Raw genomic sequence first — 23,143 nt, forward strand, 5'->3', positions numbered from 1 at the left:
ACAAAACGATGTTGTTCCTTCACCTCCACCACATTTCCTACCTTTGGACTTCCAAATCTCCACCACCTTCAGGCTTCTTGCTCCACCACGATAAACACCTCAATTCCCAGTGAACACTTGCATCAGAAACCCACTGTCAGACCAGGATAGATCACCCAGTACCATCCATTCCTCATATAATCAGTACATATGGTTGCTTCTCCACCATTGTTTCAACACAACTCTATCTTCCCTCTCCACCTTCTTATCTCTCACATGGCCTCCGCCACCCTCATCTCCTCCATAACTCCCTGCAATGCCAATCAATAACAACCATTATAACATAACTCTGGTATAACCACTCAAAACCACTTACCACTACCATACCTGTCCACTCCGGTTAATCATCTCCTCCTCGGTGGCGTCGAAGAACAACCGTCGTGCACCCCATAACCTGCTCCAGACACCAGCCAAGCACCCAACACAATATCACTCATTTTTCAGTCAACAGCGTAATCGGTTACGGGCACAGTTAACCGGTTACGCAGCCTCCACGTCCACTGTTCATCATCTTCTCCGCCTCTCACGCATGCGTTTCATCTTCTTCTTCAACCCTTTGCTTCTTCTTCACATGACAACGTACTTTCTGATTCTTCGTCCTAGTCTACACACCTACTAATGCAAACGAACACATACATGATAATGTCTTGAACTTACCTCAGCACCCTCTTCCTCGTCTCAGCAAATCGTAAGACTCTGTTGAACATCAGCAACCACTCTCCACACATTCGCAGATAGCTCTCAAACTAGCAACCAATTTATTATGCTTCTCATCCCTCAATAAAAAGAACCACACCTACCCACTACCATGCGCGTATGAGGTCCTATGGTCAATGGAGCTTTCATATTCAACACTGCACTTTGACTCTGATACAGTGCAGGAATCTTTGCTGTTCATTGCTTTTATCAGGCAAGGTAACATCACTGAGGAAAAGCAAAGCACACGAATATTTCTAAAACCACGCCAAGCCATGCACTCTCGTGGTTCAACAGTGTTTGAACTGCACTTTCTGAGCAACGTACACGCTTAGAATTTAATTCATATCTGAAGGGCACACTGGACTTTTTATCATCAATCCACGCAAATCTCTCCAATTTTGCGAGTGATGAAAATGGGGTGTATCCCGCAAATCCGTCCGCGAACATCCTTCCATTTCAGCTCAAAGGAACAACACAGGAGTGATAAATCGTCGCTTTCAGATTCGCATGAACAGTAAATTCTGTTCATGCGAACACAAGCTTAAAGGGGATACAGTTTAGGATCCTAGAAAAGTTCTCCAATACATCCATCTTGATCGTGTTCCACCTATATTACTTTTGTAGAAATTAACCTTAGTCCATATAACAATTCAAAGCTCCTCAAAATAGTTTTTATAACCAAAATGTTATTAATCTTAGCTTCATATATAAATAATGTATCATCAACAAACTCTAGAAGGCTAACCTCAACTCCCCTGTTACTCACTCTAACTCCTTCATACCATTTTTTCTTTGTGGCTTGTCTTCAGAAGTTCTTTCATATCATGGGTATAATTGAATTCAGAACTATCCCATTGGATCCAACATTAACGAGTGGTCATAAGGGACAGATTAATGAAAAGCCAATAAATATATTTGAAACTTCAATCAAATTATAGACTATCAGTAAGTGTAACCTTTATCATGTAAGCTTTATAACAATCATTTGTCCTTTACACCAATGATCATATACTTGTTTTCTTTATACTGAATGTGTGTTTGATTTTCCGCTTAAACTTTATTAGATAAATATTTATGCATTTTAAGGTAAGAAATAAAGAAGTTTAAATATATTCGTTTTAATGTAAGAAGCAAAGAGTATTTTTCTGTCAGTAAATCGAAGGTACCTTTTTGTCGAATGTAAATTTTATAAACACACCCTGAGATATCCAAATAACACCAAAAAACGTCAGATAATATAATGCTCTTGAATTGCGAAATAGTTTTCACATTCTTCTGAATACTTTCTTATATATCCGCTTAAAAACAAAATTAGAACATTGAATGCATATTCATAACCCGGCTGTTGGCGACAGAATATTTGTCTGTAATAAATCTCAGTGGGATTTCTTTTCTAATGACATTTTGAAAGAACCAAGTTCAGTACAAGTTATATCACCTATTTGTGTATTAACACTTTTGAATATAATTAACAAAAAGGAATGGTAATTGCATATTTGAATATAGAGTGAATGAATGACTAATGTGCTTGTCAAACTGTTCCAGAGTGCAAATAGTGTTTTACACACCCCAAAGTAGCAAAACTGCAAATGGTAGTTGTGAATGAGATGCTGGTGGGTGAGTTCAGAAAGCCTAAACTAACATACATCTAAGAAAGGAAAAAGCAATATTATTCCAAAGGGTCCATCACCAGGTCCACCACCACACCTACAAATGATGTAACACCAAAGCAGAATGGAGAAAGGTACAGAACAACCTTCTGCATATCTTTTTATTACACACCACACACCATGAATATGCTGAATACATGTTACCAGGAAAACATGAAGATTGAATTTTATAACATGAATAGTAATATAATCACGAGATGAAAGTATATCCAATGCTCAAAAACTTTACATAGAGGATCAAATATAGTTCAAGGACCACCAACAGAACAGCCAAATTTCCCTGGGGAGAACAATGACAGGTGAAAGATCAACAAGAGGAAATAACATATTCCCAGATTTGGCTAAGCTAAACTTGTTGGTGAGCATCAAGTTGAGAAACAACACAGTTATTCTTTTTCTTTCAAATTACATCTCTTGGTACTGAAGCAACTGCATGCGGCTTTGCATTCTAAGCTGTTCATAGAACCTTCTGATGAAATCCTCAGCCTCATCATCAACTTGATTGGCACCCTCTTCATTCTCATCCTCAGATGAGTAGTTGGATATCCTCACAGAGAAGGGTGAGAGGAGGGGGCTCTTCCTCTCTCCAGGAGCAAGATCAGATGCATCAAACCTAAGGTTGAAAGTGTATTCAGGTGTCATAGGCACCAACATAACAGGCTTAGGTTCTTCAACAACATCTGGGGTGTTGATGCAAGGGAAGTTGAAATGGTGCTTCCTCTTTGGCACATGGAAAAAAACAGGATTTGGACTGTTGCTGCAAGAGAATTCATACTCCTGTATGCCATAGCCACGTACCAAACTCTTTGAGTAATGATGATGATTATGATGAGATGACATGAAGTTTCTCATAGATTTTCTGAGAAGTTTCCCTTTTTTCATCATCAAGTTCATGTCCATAATCAGCTTCCTCTTTGACACCAAACCCTTTCTGATCATGAAGAAGGTGATCCTCAGCACATTCCACAGCTTCTTGGCAATAACCGGAGAGTGTACCTCCATTTCTTAAACCTCGCAAACAAAAAATCAAATATTTGACAAGCACTAAAGGTTTTTAGTAACTTGAGATAAAGGGGTTCCTGCAATATTGGAAAAAACTGAGAAAGAGAACAAAATGAAGAATTTTTGTGAAGCAAAAGCGTGAGTTTTCTTCTGTTCTGCGAGGTTTGTTAAGCCTCGCAGAAACAAGAAAACCTGATGAGAAAAAATGGAAGCAAAGGCATGAGGGTTATATAGGAAGTAGAAGACATGATGAAGTGCTGGAGAAGCCATGTGAATAGAAGTGTGTTTTCAAAACTGGACCCAACAACCGCTCCTTCCACACAAGATTTCAAGAAAAAGAAAACACAGAAAAAGCAACTATACGTTTCAAACATATATAATTGAAGTTAACAATAAATGAGATTATGCTGGAACAACAGTTATTAACATCATTTCAATGTGGGAACATGTTATTCTTACAATAAAAGCAGATAAACTTTTGCTGTCCTCTTTAAACATCTTTTATAATTAATTCAAATATTCTTCAAATTACAAAAAAATAAAATATTAATGATGGTCTTAGATGTCATTCAAAACCTGATTTTTTGTTACTTAACAGTGTATGATAATTAAATTCTGCTTTTATAACGGTATATTAATAAAAAACAAAAAATAATTATGTATAATATTAATCATAACATCAAAATCGAAATATTTGAACGCTTTAAGTACAGTAGTTGAATGTATTGAGTTGAAATGCAAGCTCAAAACCACCCTGTAGGGTATAGTTGATAGAAAAAGAAGAGAGTATTTTATGGGTTGTAATAGCATGATTTTGGTCTGTGGGGGAAAGGGAATTCAACGGCTAGTATATGATCTGGCTCAAATATTGGACAGACAATAATAGGGACCCGCTTTGTTGTGTACATAATAATATAACATGGAAATTTATTTATTTTATTTATTTATTACAAGAAAATGGGGAGTTTAATTAACATAATTGCTATGAAACTACAAGGGAGCCTTCAGTGGGGGACGCCTATCCCTTTTGTTGGGGTCATTATTTTATGTAAGCATGGTTGGGGTCCCCTACAAAATGCAATTAGTGCTTTCTTTTGGATAAACAACGGAAGATTCTGAAGTGGTTCTTGCACCTTTGTTTAGCTCGAAATATCTTGCGGAAACAAGGAACTTGAAACCCAATTCAAGGATAGCTAACTTAACTTGCCTGTTGTTGATAATTTGCTTATTAAATACTCCTCATTGTAGGAAAGAAAGGTGTGTGAATTCTTGATAGGTTAGGCTTGATGAGGAGATTTAAAGTTTCAATTTTAATTTATCTAAGGATTCATTAGTCTTATATATATATATATATATATATATATATATATATATATATATATATATATATATATATATATATATATATATATATATATATATATATATATACATTTGGTTATTGGTCATCCACACAAGATTTTTTCCACAATCTTTTTATGTTTATTTTGCTTAGCAAATGTCAAATATTATAAAATCTTTGTGAATTATAAATTCTTTCTTTAATTTAGACAATATGTGTATAACAGGTACTTAAATTCTATATTGTTCTCTTTACATGAATCTAGTCCAATTTTGAACACTTATTCAGTATATTATTAAAAATTGTGGATGATTTTGAATTGTTTCTAAATCGATCAAAACTCTATGATAAGTAAAGTTCTATAAATTGGACACATGCTCTACGCTATTACTCATTAAGGCTACTCTGATCCTCATTATATGTCACCATAAGCCTACTCTGTTTAGTAAACTAGAATTATCATTTCATATAAAAATCTAATTAATCCTTTGCCTTATTTGTTCTCGGTATTTTTGGCATTTTATTTTTTATCCCGTATTTCTTTTAATTGGAAAGGGGAATGTATTTGTAATTAAATGATGTTTTTGTTTTGTGTTTGAATGATGCTTAAATAGTCCGGTTTTATTCTTGGATTCGTGAGTTGTAAAAATGTGAGAGCTGACTCTTCTCAAGTTCACTAGTAAATAAACGGCTTTTTAACTCGCGCGTTACGCATCGGTTTTAGAAAAACCGAAGCATATAAAAAAGCGGTGGTAATTTTGTAATTTTGGCGACACTATATGCCTCGGTTCAATTTGAACTGATGCCTAATGGGTATACTGCCTTAGTTCTCTGACCAACCGAGGTCAAAAACCCTGCTGAATCAAACTTTTCACCTAACAGCTTTTTTGAAACAGGTCTACTGCCTCGGTTCTCTGACCAACCGAGGCAAAAAACTCTGACAGCTTTTTCGAAATAGGTCTACTGCCTTGGTTCTCTGACCAACCGAGGCAATATGTCCTGCTAGAAACTGATTCTGAACATTTCAAATCCATCTTGTCAACCTTTATTGCCTCGGTTCCATTTTAACCGATGTCATAGGCCCTTTATGCCTCGGTTTAGGCGCGAACCGAGGCCTATAGTTAGTAGATATTTTCAAAATTTTCATTTTCAATTTTATTTTGAATTTTTTCTGGAAGGTTTACGCATCGGTTATTTCTATAACCAAGGTAATAACCTCTTTGATATTTAAATTCCAGAAGCGTAAACATAGTAAGCACATTTTCGGTCTTTCTTCTTCTTCTTCTTCCGCCAGAGAACACAAACTGTTGCTTCCAATCTTGCCTGAACAGTTTGTTGCTTCGCCATCATTGCCTCCACCACTGGTCATCGTTGTTGCCTCCACCATTGGTCATTGTCTCCTCCGCTTCATCCTTACGGCATCGTCGCCTTCATCCTCCTAGTCCTCTTCCTTGTCTTCCTCATATGGGTCATCCTCCGCGCTACCAAGCTCCGCTTCACCCTCCAAGACGTCACCCTCTTCACTTTTAACCTCTCTTCCCCCATCCCCAACACTCTCTCTCTCACCATGCAGGTCACCCTATCCGCCCACAATCCTAACTCCCGCATCAGTGTCTACTAACATGCACTCCACCTCCACGCCTCCTACCGTAGCCATCAGATTTCCCTCCCCACCGTCGTCCCCGACACCTACTAGGGCGACTCCACTGTCAATCGCCCTTTTTTTGAATAGCCAAAGGTCACCATATTTTTTTTTTTAAAAAAAGCATCTACCGCCTCGGTTCGAATCCAATCGTGGTAAAAGAGCCCCACATACTGCCTCGGTTCAGAACCGAGGCAAAAAGGCTATCTCTTTTTACCTCGCCTGTATATACCTCGGTTCATGAACCGCTGCGTATAGACGAAAATAACCGGTGTCGTTTCCTTTTACTGCATTAGTGGTTAAAACATACTTGAACAAATAATGCTTCATCGTCTGCTGTTAACAACATTATAATTTATATGTTTAAATGTCTTTTTACATACAAGAAAAGGCATTTCTCACACAATCCTTTACATGCAATTTTGTTCGATCCCTGTTAATACAAACATATATTTTCTTTTATTATCTTTAAATAATATATATATATATATATATATATATATATATATATATATATATATATATATATATATATATATATATATATATGGGGTTTGTTAACTTGCGTACGTTCTTTTCTTAGTTGGTACATTTTATCAATGTGTACTAGATTTTAATAGACAAAAAGACTCTCATATATTATGGATTCTAAGGTTTAAAGTCAAGGGTATTTGAATAATTTTCATTCTCAAAACTAAAAAACAAAACAAGAAACCCCCAAACCCTTACTCACCTCCCTCATTCTTCTCAACCCTTCCTCTTTCCTCTCTCTAACTCCAACATTTTCTCTGTCACCCTATGGTAGCCCCAACTGAAAAAAATCAAAAACACTCGATGTTAAACAATTTCTTACAAAAAATGATTTTATAAGGAGTTTTCATTTTATAATTTTTGTCTTATCTAATTTTATCTAATTTTCACAAGCATGACATCCGAAGGAATTGGTAATTCGCCTGGAAAAAAAATCAGATACACTCGTTGTTAAACGATTTCTTACAAAAAATGATTTTGTAATGAGTTTTCATTTTATAATTCTTGTCTTATCTAATTTTCACAAGCATAATGACATCCAAAGGAATTGGTAATTGGCCTGGAGTGTTTTTTTAGAGATGATGATTCAACATCCGCAAATGATGAAATTGGAGTGGTTAGTGAAGATGATGAAATTGAAGAGATCTTGAATGAAGCTTTCCCTAAAGGCAAATATGCCAATGACTCAACTCTTTACAAAGGCAAATTGTTTAACCGCGAGTGTTTGTGATTTTTTCAGTTGGGGCTACAATAGAGATGCCGAAGAAAATGTTATAGTGAGAGAGATGAAAGAGAAAGGGTTAAGAGGAATGAGGGAGGTGAGTAAGGGTTTGAGGGTTTCTTTTTTTTTTTTAGTTTAAAGAATGAAAATTATTCAAATACCCTTGACCTTATTGCTTATCCATAATATATGAGGGTATTTTTGTCTACTAAAACCTAGTACACATTGCTAAAATGTAACAACTGAAAAAAGAGCGTGCACAAGTTAGCCAACTGATAACGGTTTAAAATACCGTTATCTGTGATGTAATTTTGATTCTAAGTACACCCTTTTTGACTTAGAAACTTTCTTGGACTCATGCTTTTTCATTAAGTTGTGTGAATAAGAGAGTTGAGGTTGAATTTGATGATTTTATGACTAATTCCCTTTGTTTTGATAGAAAATGAGTTAATACAGGAAGCAGAGATGCTTGGATCTCATGCTTTTCCATTGTACATCTAGTTTCTCCATGTCTATGGGGAACTAAACTCTATTTGTTGTTGGGAATGATGTAACCATGTGAACTCTCATGTATTTGAATTGATTCTTAATCATATATGCTTTATTCCTTAATTGTTAGGGAATTCATCTGTTTTAATGCTTGCTCTATTTAACTCACTTAGTTGCATGATTTATGAATTGCATGAGTGCCGGGAGGTTCCTTACAATTCAGGTTCTTGTTGAATTCTCCCAAGGGTAAGATTTCTCAAGGATGAGGGTATGAGTACTTGGTCGTCTTAAGCTCTTGATCTTCAAACTTAATTTTTTAGGAACGCTAGGAATTGTACGAACTAGGAATTAAGGCAGGCTTATTGCGCCAAGGGATTGGGTTCTAAGTACTTTAGTGAGTGACGTTAACATTAATGCATACAGAGGAATTCTTATATACATGAGAGGAAACCTGGTGAAATCTAACCCCAACAACATATTCATCTCATATTAAACAACATCCGTTCATCTTTGTGTTACTCTACTATTGATCAATTTGCATTCATATTTTATTTTATGTTATTGCATCGCAAACCAATGATCTCGTTTATTTTAAGTCTTAATTAATTAATTTATCACACGACTGTTTAGTGCCGAGAGTCCTCTGAGATACGATACTTGGTTTTAACATTTTATATTACTTGTGCGATTTGGTACACTTGCCAATCTGTTAACACCAACCCCTATATATATTTATATATATATATATATATATATATATATATATATATATATATATATATATATATATATATATACTTGTCCTCAAAGCCTTCTTTGTCTCCATCCGAATAGTGGGATACCGATAGATGATTTTCCAACGCTCAAAATAGTATTTGGTCAGAGATTCTGATCAAATCTGAATTAGTGAAAAAAAAAAAGTCAAATAACAATTAAAATAATATTTATAGGCATACCTCGTTAACCATGGGCCCATTTGAATGGCCACAATTATGGGCTCATTGGCCTAGAGGCCTAATGGCAAACTTACCTCGAAGACACTAAACTTGTTTTTGACTAAGTTATCCAACACGATAATGTTCTTGACAGGCACAAGGAGATATCGGCAGGCGGTACCCTGACTTAATGACCAATGTTGTTATTCAGGTAGGTGCAGTATTTGGTGTAGGAATGGTACCCGATTTTTTGTGTCTAGCTAGCTGATTTATTCATAGATCATCGAGTAGTCGTCTTATTGGCTATGGGCTACCCAACACTAGGAATGTGGTAAACAGTACCACTTTACTTTAAGTAACTCAATCAAAGATTATATTTAGTAGGACCGATGGGTCTTGTGCCACATATGGTACACCTTTTTTACATTGATATGAATCTTTTCACCCTTCTCTACGATCGTCCCTTCAGTTGTGGTACCTTCAATACCCTGAACAGGAATTCCCCTCATCCTCACGTTGCACAAAAGGTCTAACCTGACCAGCACGAATCAACTCTTCTACTTTATCTCGTAGTTCAACACATTTATTGGTGGTACGATTGTGGTTGTGATTAAACTTGCAATAATTGGTCATGTGTGCATTGGGTGGATGCTGAGATTTTCTAAGCTAGGGGGTAAGGTCTACCTGTAGTGCTTCCTCCAAAACCTAGGACCTTGGGGCGTGGAGCGGGGTATACTACGAGAACTTTATCGACCTGTGCTCCTTGGATAGGGATAGCTCCCAGTCATTCCCCTTCTTCTTGATAGGTTACACGGTAGCTTGCACGCTTGTCATCCTTTCCCTTTTTCGATAATGCTCGACCGCCTCTAGATGCATATACTTTTTCTGCCTAAGCCTCATCTCTTACATGCTAGTCGGGACTTCATGCATAAGTGACTAATCAATATTTTCTTCCATTCACTTAGCTTCTTGTACTAGATTTAATTAGCAAATTATGCTTAATTGTCTAATATGTCATCACTTTTGATATTTAGGTTTAATTTGACTAGTAATTCTTATTTTAATTAATTTGAATTATCTGAGCTTATTTATTTATATTAGTATTTTCGGGGAAGTTTTAGGAAATGTATTTTGGGACATAAAGAGACCGACTACGTCAGTTGCCACGTCATTTATCCACCTCAGATTTATTTATCCAGTCTTTTATTTTGTATGTATTTTTGGAACAGATTTAGGTTTTGGACCCATTTTTTGGGTAGATTTCGAAGGGCCCATTTTAGGTGCTGACCTAGGTTTTGCTGCCCATGCATCAACCACCCTTGACAAACTTATCATTCTATCATTTTCGTTTTTAGAAGCTTGGGACGTGAACAATACGTTTCTCTGGTTTTAGGTTTGATTTTCGTTTTCCATCTCTGTATGAACACATTCTATTTGAATTCCATTTTGGTTTCATTTAGATATTGTGCGTTTTTCTTCTCCTGTACCTTTTTAATGTGATTTTCCAATTCGTTTACAATTTTTTTTCTATAGTTTTCACTTCATTTTCATTTCTGATTGCAATTTCAAATTGTATTTCATTTTCTAGTTGAATATCAATTCTAGTTCGAATTTCATTTTATGTTTGAATTTGTTTAGGGTTTTATTTTCTATTGGACTTTGCTTTCTTGTGCTGTTGCTACTGCATGGTGATTAGTGAGGCTGCATTGTTTCCATGAGATTACTGCACTGTATTTGTTATTCTACTATGGTTGCCTTACATAATGTTAATCTGTTATGTGCTTTTCAAATTAGGTACATGCTTAGTTTCCTAATTTGTGTGCGCAGAATTGGCTAATCATGTTCAATTGTGTTTGCTTAATTCACATTTTTATAAACGGGATTAACCTTAGTTTAGTTAGTTAATTTGCGTTGGATTAGGGTTGAGAGGAGCGGGTTATTATTTCTAATTAAGGATTGGAAACAATTTCAATCGAATTAATGCCAAGCTCTATGTGTTTAATCTGCGTTAGTTGTTTAGTTGATTTCCATTCACAAATCTGTTCAAAACCCCCACCCAACTACGTGTTTGACGTATTGCCTGAACCAGATTTGGTCCTTAAGAGACAACGTAGGGATCACTCCGCATTATACTATAGTTCCATTGCATATTAATTGGATTCGGGTACAACCTCGATCAATAAGTCATCAATGAACGATCATGGCTTCAAGGTCATGACCATATAAGTGAGCACGACCTATGGATTCTAATTTTTTCACGTTTAAAACCACTTTGTTGAATTAATCAATAAAGGCTTGGAGGAACTTGTCACCCTCCTAACAGATGTTCAAGAGGGTGAATGAGGTGAGGTCATGGAGGCAGCTGGTTGCAATCTGTGCGGTGAAAGCATGGGTTAAGGTATCAAAGCAATCTATGGATTATGGTGGGAAATTGGTCCACCACTCTAGGGTTTCTTCCTTTAGGGTGGTACGGAAAGCCTTGCACATATTAGCATCACAAATGAAATATAGGCTGACCTGCGTCATGTCACTAGTACAAAAACAGCGTATTACGTCGATTATTTTTGGCTTTTAACGACGAATTCGCAACCGACATCATAGCGGGTGACGTAAATTTTACGTCGAATATCACTATGCGACGTTAATAGGACAATTTGACGTTGAGTCGATCGAGAATTTACGTAAACCTAACGTCGATTTTGTGCAATGACGTGAGGTTACGTCCGTTAATAAAGAGAATGACGTTCAATATTTGAATAAATATTTATATTTATAGTAAGATTTGTCGTCTAATGTAAGAGGGAAGGGACGTAAAGTTAATGTCGTTACGGAAGATAACGGACGTAATGTTCACGTCGAAGTTCAAAGAGGACGTCAATTTTTGAGTAATATTTGAATAAATATTTATATTTAAAGGAATATTTGACGTCAAGTATAAGGTGATGGACGTAAGGTTAACGTCGAACTTGTCGATATTGGACGTTACTGTCGATGTTTGAACGTCGAACGGTGTATACTTCGACGTTACCTTCAGTGTTTTTGTTTTTAGATTTGATTTGGTTTAGCTCATTTAACCAAACCTGAAATACAGAAACCAGTTTTCCAATTCATATATATTCACATAATTAATTAATTTAAACCATGCTATCATCAATTCATCAATTCTAATTAAATAGTAAAACTAAAAGATGCTAATGCTATCATCAAAACTTAAAAGAACCCAGTTTTGCATTCATGTATTCACAGTATTCATCTATTCACAATAATCTATTAACAGTTTAAAAGTTGCACAAGTAAGCAAATGCTACTATCATGAAAGGAAAAACCTAAAGCTATAGCTATTTAAAATGTTTATTCAAATATCCTGCCCAATCCTCTCTTATCGTCTTTATTACTGAAGTGGACAATGAAGAGGTAGTGTTGAACCACTGCATAATAAAGGAAACTTTACTATTATATTCATTTTAATGTCAAAAGTTTATTGATATTTGTAAGATTTTCAAATGTAAATTTCTACCTCAGTCCATTCCCCTCTGATTTCTGCTTGGAAGCTTGCCTTTATCCATGACATGATGTAGTAGCCACATGCCCATGAATCATTTTGCTTATTACACTAAACACGTGAAAGAACTTAGTCAAATGTAATGGTTTAAATTTGACTACGAAATTTAAAGGTTAAAGATCAACGAATTCCAACCTTAGGATATTTAATTTCAAGTTGTTGTCCTCTGGTCCTAGTCACAACTTTAAACAAATTTGAAACATTTGAAACATTAGAAACATAAGTTAATATATTAATATCTTAATGAATTGATAAGAATAAATGTAATACTTATGTTTGTATCAAGGACTTTAACTCCGCTTTAATCTTCCTATGAAGAGAACAAAACCATACAACTTGTGCTTTTTTTTGAATGATCACCATGAGTTGCCAATGGCCCCTATCATGTACCAACAACTAGTGAGTTAGTTTATTGATTAAAATTTGATAAAAGTTAACAATATTGGGAAACACATATGCATCAATGTATGGCGCGATATATATCTCTCTGTTAGACTCAATCATCTATGTTTGAATATATGATTTTCTGAAATCTAATGTGTTTTCAGATGGTTGAATGGTTTGAGGTTCAAGAAATCCATAAACTGACGCCTGACCTGATTCAACTACGATGGTGTCCATGTACCTATAAGAATAAAGTTAAGTATATTTATTAAAAAGTAATAATACTAATATACAAATTAGAAAATAGCAAATAAAAAACTTACATGCACCATAGTTGTATGCATGAAATGTTGAGCATTTTTTCTCCACCAATGATCTCATATGCATCATCGAAATTAATATACAATGGAACATGGCACTCGAGGCCAAATGTTCTTAGCTCCCACACCATCTCTATCGATCCTTTTCTCAACTTATTAAATCTGGAGGTCAATATGGATATAACATCATGGTCTTCTGCTTCCTCACGAGCCTCATTCATAGGTTGAGCAATTGGTTGTTTCAGGACGGTAGACCTGCAACTCACATTTACAAAAGTTAGGAATCGTTTAATTATAACTTGAAGATTTAAGATAATAAAAAGAAGAATATAATACCGCGGGTGGGCCAAAATATGACATGATCATAGCCTTAGGCCAAGCTATAAATGTGCCTAAGGCCTCCCCCACGAATTGGATTTCAGATGTAGGCACTAGCACTTGAGCATCGGGGTCTCTTGGATCATCAATCATTACCCGTGCATGAGTGGGTAATAAAGGAGCACCATGAATAGTCTGGCCTCCTACAATCTGTCGTCCTACGGCCACTACGTGTAGAGGATCCTCATAAACCAAAAAATCATACTGAATATTGTAATCAGTGCGATCTGCAGTAGAGCATGAGCCTTTGGTGCTCACACGAGGTGTAGTAGGATCATCTGTAGGGGCGTCCTCCTATTGTGACTGTTGTTGTTGCTCTTGTTGTTCGTGTTGTTGTTGTGGTTATTGCTGTTGTTGTTGTTGTTGTTGGGTGATCATCGCAAGTTTTTCTTCGAGCATTCTGAAGCGTTCACCCATGCTTTCCTTTAATTCGACTTGCACCTGTTGCCTGATGCTACTAACGATTTCCTGAGTCACGGCTTCCGTGCTTCTTGGTTTAGGGCCAAAGTAGTCCCTCAATCCAATAGCTCCTCCAACAACATGCACACGACCTGGACGGCCTAGCCGACCTGTGGCTGCTACTAGGAGGTCCTCCCTACCTTGTGTCACAAATGTGCCTTGACTCTGTTGGTCAACCAAGTCATCCTGCATATCATAATGAAGTTAGACACATTAAAAAGTTTGTTACATAATTTTTTTATGAACTATGGTAATCAGTTAAAAGTTTCCACTTACAATTCTCTGGGATATCTCCTGAGCAGACTGGGATGTAAACTGGCCATTGGACTTTGTCCGTGCAGCCTTCCACAATTCATGTCTGGCTAGTGGAGGTGCTAGATCAGGTGACTCAAGACCTAACTCCTCAACGCGACGTTTTCTCATTTTTTTCTCTAATAACGCATAACCACCACGTGACAGTACGTGTGATGTATCATTAAGCTTCTACCTCTACTGGGCGACTATCCTTTTCACCTATGAAAAAATGAAAATCATTAAGCATAAATCACAAGTTAACATCTTGTGTGACTAGAGAAAAATATTAAAAAACATACCTGCCACTCAGGAGTAAGTCTAGATTCTTTAAACTGCACCCACTCTTCCTCAGTTATTTTATATTTTGTACAAGGAATGTCATTTTGTTTAGAGCCAAAGACGTATTGACGTGTCATTCTCGTCTTGAAGTCCCTCCACCGGACTGCAATGTGGGATAAAATCTTCTTCCTTATCCTCTCATCATTAGGGATATCCCAATTTTCCTGTTAAAAACAAAATTAATGTTAAAGCATGATCAACAAAAATAAGTCAATGATGGAAGTAAAACATCTTAAACATACCAAAATATCCTGCCATAGTAGAGTTTTGTCAACCTGTGGGACATTATCCCAACAGGTAGCGACAATGAGGACATGATATTTTGCCATCACGCCCAAGTAACTCCTGAACGATGCTGCATGTGCCCCAATAGTCACAAATGTTCGGGGATCAAACTCCACCGTCACTGGTTTCTCATTAACCCAACGGGATGTGACATCAGGCATCCGAGTCACAGATCTACCCCCTCCTCCCGTCGGACCTGATCCAGAGCTCGTCATACTTGTTTACAAAGTGTTAGTAAATTATAGTTAGAATAGATAAAATAAATAAATTGTACAAATATTTAAAACAATGTTAAGACACGTATTTATCCCGTATGCCTTCGTTGTGATCACATCGAGTTGCATGTATTTCATCGGGTACATCATCAACCTTATTTTCAATGGTTCTTGATGAGAAGGAGCTTGTCTCAAGTATATCTAGAGAGTCTTCATTATCAGTTGGGTGCATGGCTCTGCCTTCCAATACCACTGACCGTTTATGATTCACTAGGTCAGTGACATAGAATATTTGTCTTGCTTGACTAGCCATAATAAATGGTTCATCCGTGTAACTCATTTTGTTAAGATCCACCAAAGTGAATCCGAGGTCTTCTGTCACCACACCAAAATTATTGTCAACCCATTTACACTTGAAAACTGGAACTCTCATGTGACATAATCAATTTCCCAAATTTCTTGTATTATTCCTAAATAACTGATTGATGCTGTAATTGGATTCTTATCCTTGGAACTGTAAAAGTGTACAGCCTCAGCTTGTAGGGTAACTCCACTACTTTGAACTCTACCTTTATCGTCTTCCTCCTTTGAATAGAACAAGTAATTGTTTGTGTAATAGCCGCCGAAAGTGATCACATCAGTGTTAGGTCCACGAGCTAGTCTCAATAGATTTTTAGAAACATTCGGAGTCGCATAAATCTTTTTCTTAAACTAAGCTAAAAAGGATTTGTTATGTTCATTAAGTGTCCACTTTTCACTCATACGTGGATGTGCTGACTTAATTTCATCAATGTGTTGTGAAATGTAAGGAATAACACCCTCTATGTTGTTTAAAATGTACAAATGTGCTTGATTAACTTCTTTTCCACTAACACTTTCAATCCTTACTCCTCGAACTCCCTTTCCTTCACGTCTGTTTTCATGTCTTTTCTTTGGAATTCCTATTGGGTCACAACTTGGCATATAACTTGAGCAGAATTCAATGGCTTCCTCTGCAATGTAGCGCTCTATAATCGAAGCTTCCGGTCTCAAAATATTCTTAACATATCCCTTTAAGATCTTCATGTATCTTTCAACCGGGTACATCCACCTCAAGAAAACCGGCCCACATATTCAAATCTCTCTCACTAGATGGACAATCAAATGAACCATGATATCAAAAAATGAGGGCGGGAAATACATTTCCAATTGGAACAATAGTCTGATGGCCTCATTTTGCAAATCTTCTAACTGTCGAGGATCAACAACTTTCTTGCAAATGGCATTGAAAAACAAACTCAAATGTGTGAGAATACCTCTAACAGAGGTAGGTAATATGGCTCGAATAGTTACTGTTAAAAGTTAAAAGTTGTTGCATTAAGACATGACAATCGTGAGACTTTAAACCAACCAACTTCAAATCTTTCATAGAAACAAGGCTACTAATATTCGACGAATAACCTTGTGGAACCTTCACACTATGTAAACATTGACAAAAAATTTGTTTTTTTGTTTTTGAAAGAGTGTGACAAGCTGGAGGAAGATAGGTGCGTCTTCCTATGGATTGCGGATGTAACTCATAATGGATTCCCATCTCAACCAAGTCTTGTCGTGCTTTCACTCCATCTTTTGTATTTCCTTTAACGTTTAGTAAAGTCCCAACAACACTATTACATACATTTTTTTAACATGCGTCACGTCTATGCAATGTCGCACATCAAGTTTACACCAATATGGAAGATTAAAGAATATTTATCGCCTTTTCCAAATGTTTTTCTCAACGGTCTTCTTTTTATGTTTTCCGAAGACATCATCAATGTTCCTCACCTGATCCTATACTTCTTCCCCATTACGTGGTCTGCACACTTCATCATCCTCAGGACTTCCATTAAACACTTTTTTCAATCTACAATAAGGGTGATTTCGAGGAAGGAATCTTCGGTGTCTTGTGTATACAGTTTTCTACCCATGCTTAAGTTGAAGATAACTAGTATTTTCTTCAGAAATCGGACATTCAAAATGACCTTTAACACTGTAACCACTCAAGTTTCCATATGCTGGGAAATCATTTATGGTGCAAAACAACATTGCACGCAAACGAAAGTTTTCTTCTGAATATGAATCGAAGACCTCAACGCCTGATGACAAATTTATGAACACCGAAAAACGGCACCACAAACTTGTTGAACAATCGGCAAGTGTGACCGAATCGTTTCAAGTAATAAACTCGATAAGACCAAGTATCGTTCTCCCAAAGGACTCACGGCCTAGTTTAGTTATGTGATTCGTTGATTATTTAAGACTTAATAACGAAATAAGTGGAGTTTAATATGCAAAACAGAAAATAAACATGTATGCATGAATTTGATCAATGGCTAAAACAAAATATAACACTTCAATGGAATATATGGATGAGTATGTTGTTGGGGTTATCAATTTCATCTTATCCACTCTCATATACTTTAGGAATTCAACATTCTTTTCATCATTGTTAATGCCACTCTCTAAATTACCTTGCAAGAAGGCCTATCCCTAATTACGAGGTCATACGATTCCTAGCATTCCTAATAATTAGTTCTTTTAGTGCAGGAGCTTAACGGCAACCAATATACTATTGGGAGAAATTCCCCGGATCTAGACTTCCCCGTACGTTCCTGTATCGACAAAATCAATAATCATGCATTGAATGAGTTAAACAAAGCAAGCATTGAGCAAAGAGGAAAAACCCTAACTAATGATGAAAGAAAGCATGTATCTCAAATAAGATGTTTAAACACTAATTCCATATATGAGATACAAACCCTAAGACGTCCTAAAGCTTATATACTATTCTAAAATTACAGAAAATTTAGGCCCAAGCCCATAAGTGTGTCGCTCAGCGGTAAAGTACCGCTCAGCGGTAAGTACGTGAGTTGGTTTCTTCCCCTCAGAGGCCAGTTTGCCCCTCAGCGGATCCCCCGTGAGCTTCTGAGTGCCGCTCAGCGGTAAACTGCCGCTGAGCGGCAGTTGCGACTTCTCCTTTCGCACTTTTTGATGTCTTTTCTGATTTCATCTCTCTCCTTCACTTCTTTCACCAAATTCACCTTAAAACCTGCACAAAAACACTGAAATCAAGCATAAACCTGTCCAGCTCTCTTATTTCTGAAAATATGAATAAAAGCATGATTTCAAGCTAGTTTCTAAGTGTTAAAGGTTGCTTTTAGTATCAATTTCAAGCATGAAAATAACAGTTTTTCAACTGTTATCACAACCCCAAACTTAGAACTTTGCTTGTCCTCAAGCAAACAAGATGTAACTCAATCTTCTACCAATTCATATGATGGTTCACTCATTCAAAAATTTCTTTTCAAGATAAGCAAAGACTTCAATCAAACTTTTGACCAAGATTTCAATCAAGATGTGCACATGCTTTAGTGTTCACAAAGTCAGTTAATATCAAACAAATGCTATTTTTCATGAATGATCAATCAATTAAGCATGGATGTTCATGTGCTCATGGGATACTTCCTCACCAGGTAAAGTGTTTCACTCACACACAAGTGTATAAGAGATAATCACTCATTCACTCCACTACCACAATGTCACATGAATCAACTTTGCCTTTCATTTAACCACAATCAAAACATTTACAAGCATGCATTATCACAAGGACTTTTCAATGGCTTATAACGTGGCTGGGCTAACAAGAAAATTGGTTTTTCTGGATCACAAAATCCTTGAGTTAAGAGAATCATAACAACACAATTATTCTTATTTTTCCCAACTTCCTTTACATTGAGCTTTGCTTTTTCTTTTCTTTTCTTTCTCTTTTTCTTTTCTTTTCACATTCTTATTCTTAACTTTTAGCTCAATGCTTTTCCTTTTTCTTTTTCATGCTTTCCCAACAACCCCAAACTTGAACATTTAACAATACCACAAAAGATTTTCTACTTAACTCAAGGTAAAGCTTTTCAACACGGGTTTTCAATTTATGTTCAAGGATAAGGGTTCAAAGGATAGAACACAAAGTGTTCTCTTTTAGTGGGCTAACTTCATGAATTTGGCCAATAAAAAGGGTTCCAACAAACGTCCTTGATCATATAATGCAAAATAAGCAATTGATTCAATCATAGAAAACCTGGGCAAAATCATTCATGCTTTCAAAGTAATATCATTCAATCAATAAAAATCTCTGGAGCTCAAAACCTCACAAATAGGCTCATTCAAATTTGACATACACATCCTGCTTAATCTCACAATCACAATCATAATATCCTGCATTTGTTCACAAAGCTAGTGAATCACCTGTATAAGCATTTAATGTGCACATCTATCTCAACATCAATCAATCAATTATCATCATCAAGCATTACTTATCACACAATCACAGTCAATAGCAAACCATCATAACAAACCAGGTTTCCAATAGAGTACATCAACCCTAGTCTAAAACAAAAGTAAATAAGTTCAGAACACTTAAACCAACAAAAGCATAAGTTCATGATAGCATTCATCAGTAAATGCTATCTCAGCTCCTCATCAATCTGAGTTGTCCTCTGTATCTTTCTCTTCTTCCTCATCTTCATCATCTTCAAATGCATCATTATCATCATCTTCATCTTCTTCCATCTCCCTAACTGAAGCTTCAGCTGCTTCAGCTCCTCCTCCTTGCACCGGCTTCTCTGGCCAAGCTACCACATTATGGAATTCCTCCATAGTCCACAAGCATGAAAATAACAGTTTTTCAACTGTTATCACACCTCTTCCCACAACATTTTGAAATCATCAATTAACGGTTTTAGATAAACATCAATGTCATTTCCAGGTTGTCTAGGACCCGATATCATCATAAACAACATCATGTATTTTCTCTTCATGCACAACATAGGAGATAGATTGTAAATCATCAAAATAACTGGCCATGAACTATGTTTGCTACTTAAGTTTCCATAAGGATTCATAAGGCGATTTCCAAATTTGAGGACAAATCTTTTTTTAAGAGGGAGGGTATGATGGAATCCTGCCTGATGTACCTTTCTTAGTTTTCTCTTTTTGTATTTTTACATTTCATTGTATACGTAGCTTAGCTTGCAAGGAGCATGGGTTACTATAAAAACCCAGCTCCTCTCTTGTAATGGCACTTTTGAGCTTAATGAGAATTTGATTTTTTGACCTTCAGAAATAATTCTCTCTTCAAAGTCAGGCTAGAGAGTCCAAGGACCTCCTCTAGCCACCCTCCAAGCACACTCTCTCACTTCCATTTTCCATATTCCCACCGTGCTTCTCTATCGAATAACCATTGCTCCAATTAGCTGCTCAGCACATCAGTAGCAGCCACGTGCACGCATCAGCGCCTTTCACCCACATCATTCAGCATTTCTTTCCCCGAAACGTCATTCACACCATTCTCCACATTTTCTCTCTTGCGAGAGCATTTCTCCATCTCGCAAGCCGCATCTTCAGGTTTTCATCCTCTCGGTAAGTTTCATTCTCACCACATTTTCATATCTTCTCACTGCTTCTTCATCACATAACCACATCTTCGTTCTTCTTTTTCAATCTCCAACCACAGATTAGGGTTTCTTCCTTCTCAGACCATTTTCCTCCATTTAGCCGATTGAAACCCTTTTTTACCATTTTTTCTTTGATTTCCACCGATTAAACCTCCATTTGCATCGTTTAAACGCTTTTGAACCGATCAATCTTGCGTTTGAACCGTTTAATCGGTCCAATTTTAGTTTTCCCTCTTTTTTAGGGTTCGTTCATGATTTTAGGGTTTTCTCAAATCTATTTTGATTCTCTCAGTTCGTTTAGGGTTTCCAACCTATCTTCTCCTATTTCTCTCTCGATCTAGAGATTCGTCTTCATATTCCGCTACGTTGATCTCTGGAGGAAGCTTCAAATGAGCTCGCGACACACACATTCGTCATCTCCTTGGAGGCTCGTCCATCACAGTGTCACGTACCATTTCGTCTAAATGATCACTCATCCATTCGTCGACGTAATCCGAACCTCTGAAAGTTGTTGGCTTATATAATACTTCCCCATGCCAAGTCCAAACTGTATAACTTCTCATTATTGCATAGATGAACAGATGATCACGATTGTTGTCCAAGTCTTCATATACTTGATTGAGACAACGAACACAAGGGCAAAAATATGCCCCGTTCACTGGTTTTGCGTGTTCTTTAACATATTGTATGAACTCAGAAACCCCTCGCTCATAATCTTCACTAATACGACACTGAAGAATCCAACTTCGATCCATACTACTACACTAAACGAAAAGAATCCACGAAAAAAAACAACTAACTTACGTAGAGAAACAAATATAAATACCTATCATACGTTGAAGGATAAAAATAAACTATCATAGTATACGTACACAAACACAAATATCTATAGTTATACATATATCATACGTCCAGAATCGACAAACACGAACACATATATCATACGTAAGAGATATTGAATGAAAAAAAAACCAAACTTGAAATGGTGTCACTGGAGAAGATCACGAAGTTCGCTAACAACGAACGAACACAAATATGATACGTTGAAGGAGAAAAAACTATCATAGTATCGTTATACTTATAGATATCATACGTCCAGAATCGACAAACACAACACAAACATGGGCACGTACATCATACGTAAGAGTATTTTAAGAAAAAAAAAACATACTTCAAATTGTGTCACTGGAGAAGATGATGAAGTTCGCTGACCCCGTACGAAAATAGCCTAAAGATAAATGAAAAAAATCGGTCAACCTTAGAAATGAGAACCAAATGACATTACAAAGACAAAAACGACTTAAAAATAACCTTCATTTTTTATCGCAGTCGTCCACCAAGAAGAAAGTTCAAGCAGAAATGGAACCGCGAACAAACAATGAGACTATGTTTTGTTTTTACATTCAATAAAAAACTTTCACATCGCATACAACAAAAAATTGATGTTATGTTTAAAAACAACGTCCAAGTCCCAAACAATACGACGTTTTCTCTTAAAACAGCGCGCCTTTTTTATTAATTTTTTCTTATAAATTGCAAACGTTACGTCGAATTTTAAGGGGCTTAGATGTAGTATTGGAAGCCAAAAGTTTGTACCTTTTTATTTCTTTTTAGATTTTTCTTTTAAACACGAGAGCATTAATAGAACGTCGAGTTTTGTTGGAATTTGAAGTTTTGTTCTTTCGCCAAAAAGTACCATACTTTCGGATCTTTTTTCATTTCTGCCCTCCCATAGAACGTTGTAGGCTGCCGGGCTGGGACGTGAAGGGAATTGAAGTACTTGGGAGCATTAATTGTGTGCTTAATACAACGTCGTATTCGATGGGGTTTCGACGTTTTTTTTCTTTCGCCAATAGCAAAATGTGGTGCTCTTATGATTCTTTTTTCTTTAAAATCAGACATGAAATTTTTTTTTACTTCTTCCTTAATCGATTTAAGTTAGCAGTGCACTGAAATTTGCACTTTTAAACCAGTGATAAGTTTTTGATCAATATCAGAACATAATCTTCTCTTCTCAACTAGATTGAGGGTTAGTCCACATACAATGCAATCAACAATCACAATTCACATATCGTTTACTAAAATAAATCTTCATTTCATTTCAAAATAAAACTGAAGGAGTACATAAAACCAGAGGTGACTTAATGCCATGATTACAAAATATAAAACAAAATCCACATAGAAAAGTAGTCCCTATTCTTACGAAGAAGATTCCATTCAATCTTCATCAATTGACTCATCATCAAAATCTTTAGTTTCAAAGCCAATGCCATTCTTGCTTCCCTTCTTCTCCCATATGAAAAAAGTATCTTCAACTCTCTCATCCCTTTCAGAGTTCTTCCTAAATTGATCAACAACATATTTCT

General features: G+C 36.3%; 1 protein-coding gene and 1 pseudogene across 1 annotated transcript; both read right to left on the bottom strand.

Moving 5' to 3' along the window:
• Positions 1 to 2,389: 2,389 nt before the first annotated feature.
• On the bottom strand, positions 2,390 to 3,632 carry LOC124847635 (uncharacterized). Its single transcript, XM_047325175.2, has one exon. It carries the CDS (start codon positions 3,408 to 3,410, stop codon positions 2,814 to 2,816), a length of 597 nt encoding a protein of 198 aa, XP_047181131.1. The 5' UTR covers positions 3,411 to 3,632; the 3' UTR covers positions 2,390 to 2,813.
• An 11,750-nt stretch (positions 3,633 to 15,382) lies between these two features.
• On the bottom strand, positions 15,383 to 16,963 carry LOC148200437 (uncharacterized; annotated as a pseudogene).
• Positions 16,964 to 23,143: the final 6,180 nt, after the last annotated feature.

This window comes from Vigna umbellata, chromosome 4 (genome assembly GCF_029865625.1).
Source record: "Vigna umbellata cultivar VRB3 chromosome 4, Vumbellata_1.0, whole genome shotgun sequence".
NCBI lineage: Eukaryota > Viridiplantae > Streptophyta > Magnoliopsida > Fabales > Fabaceae > Vigna > Vigna umbellata.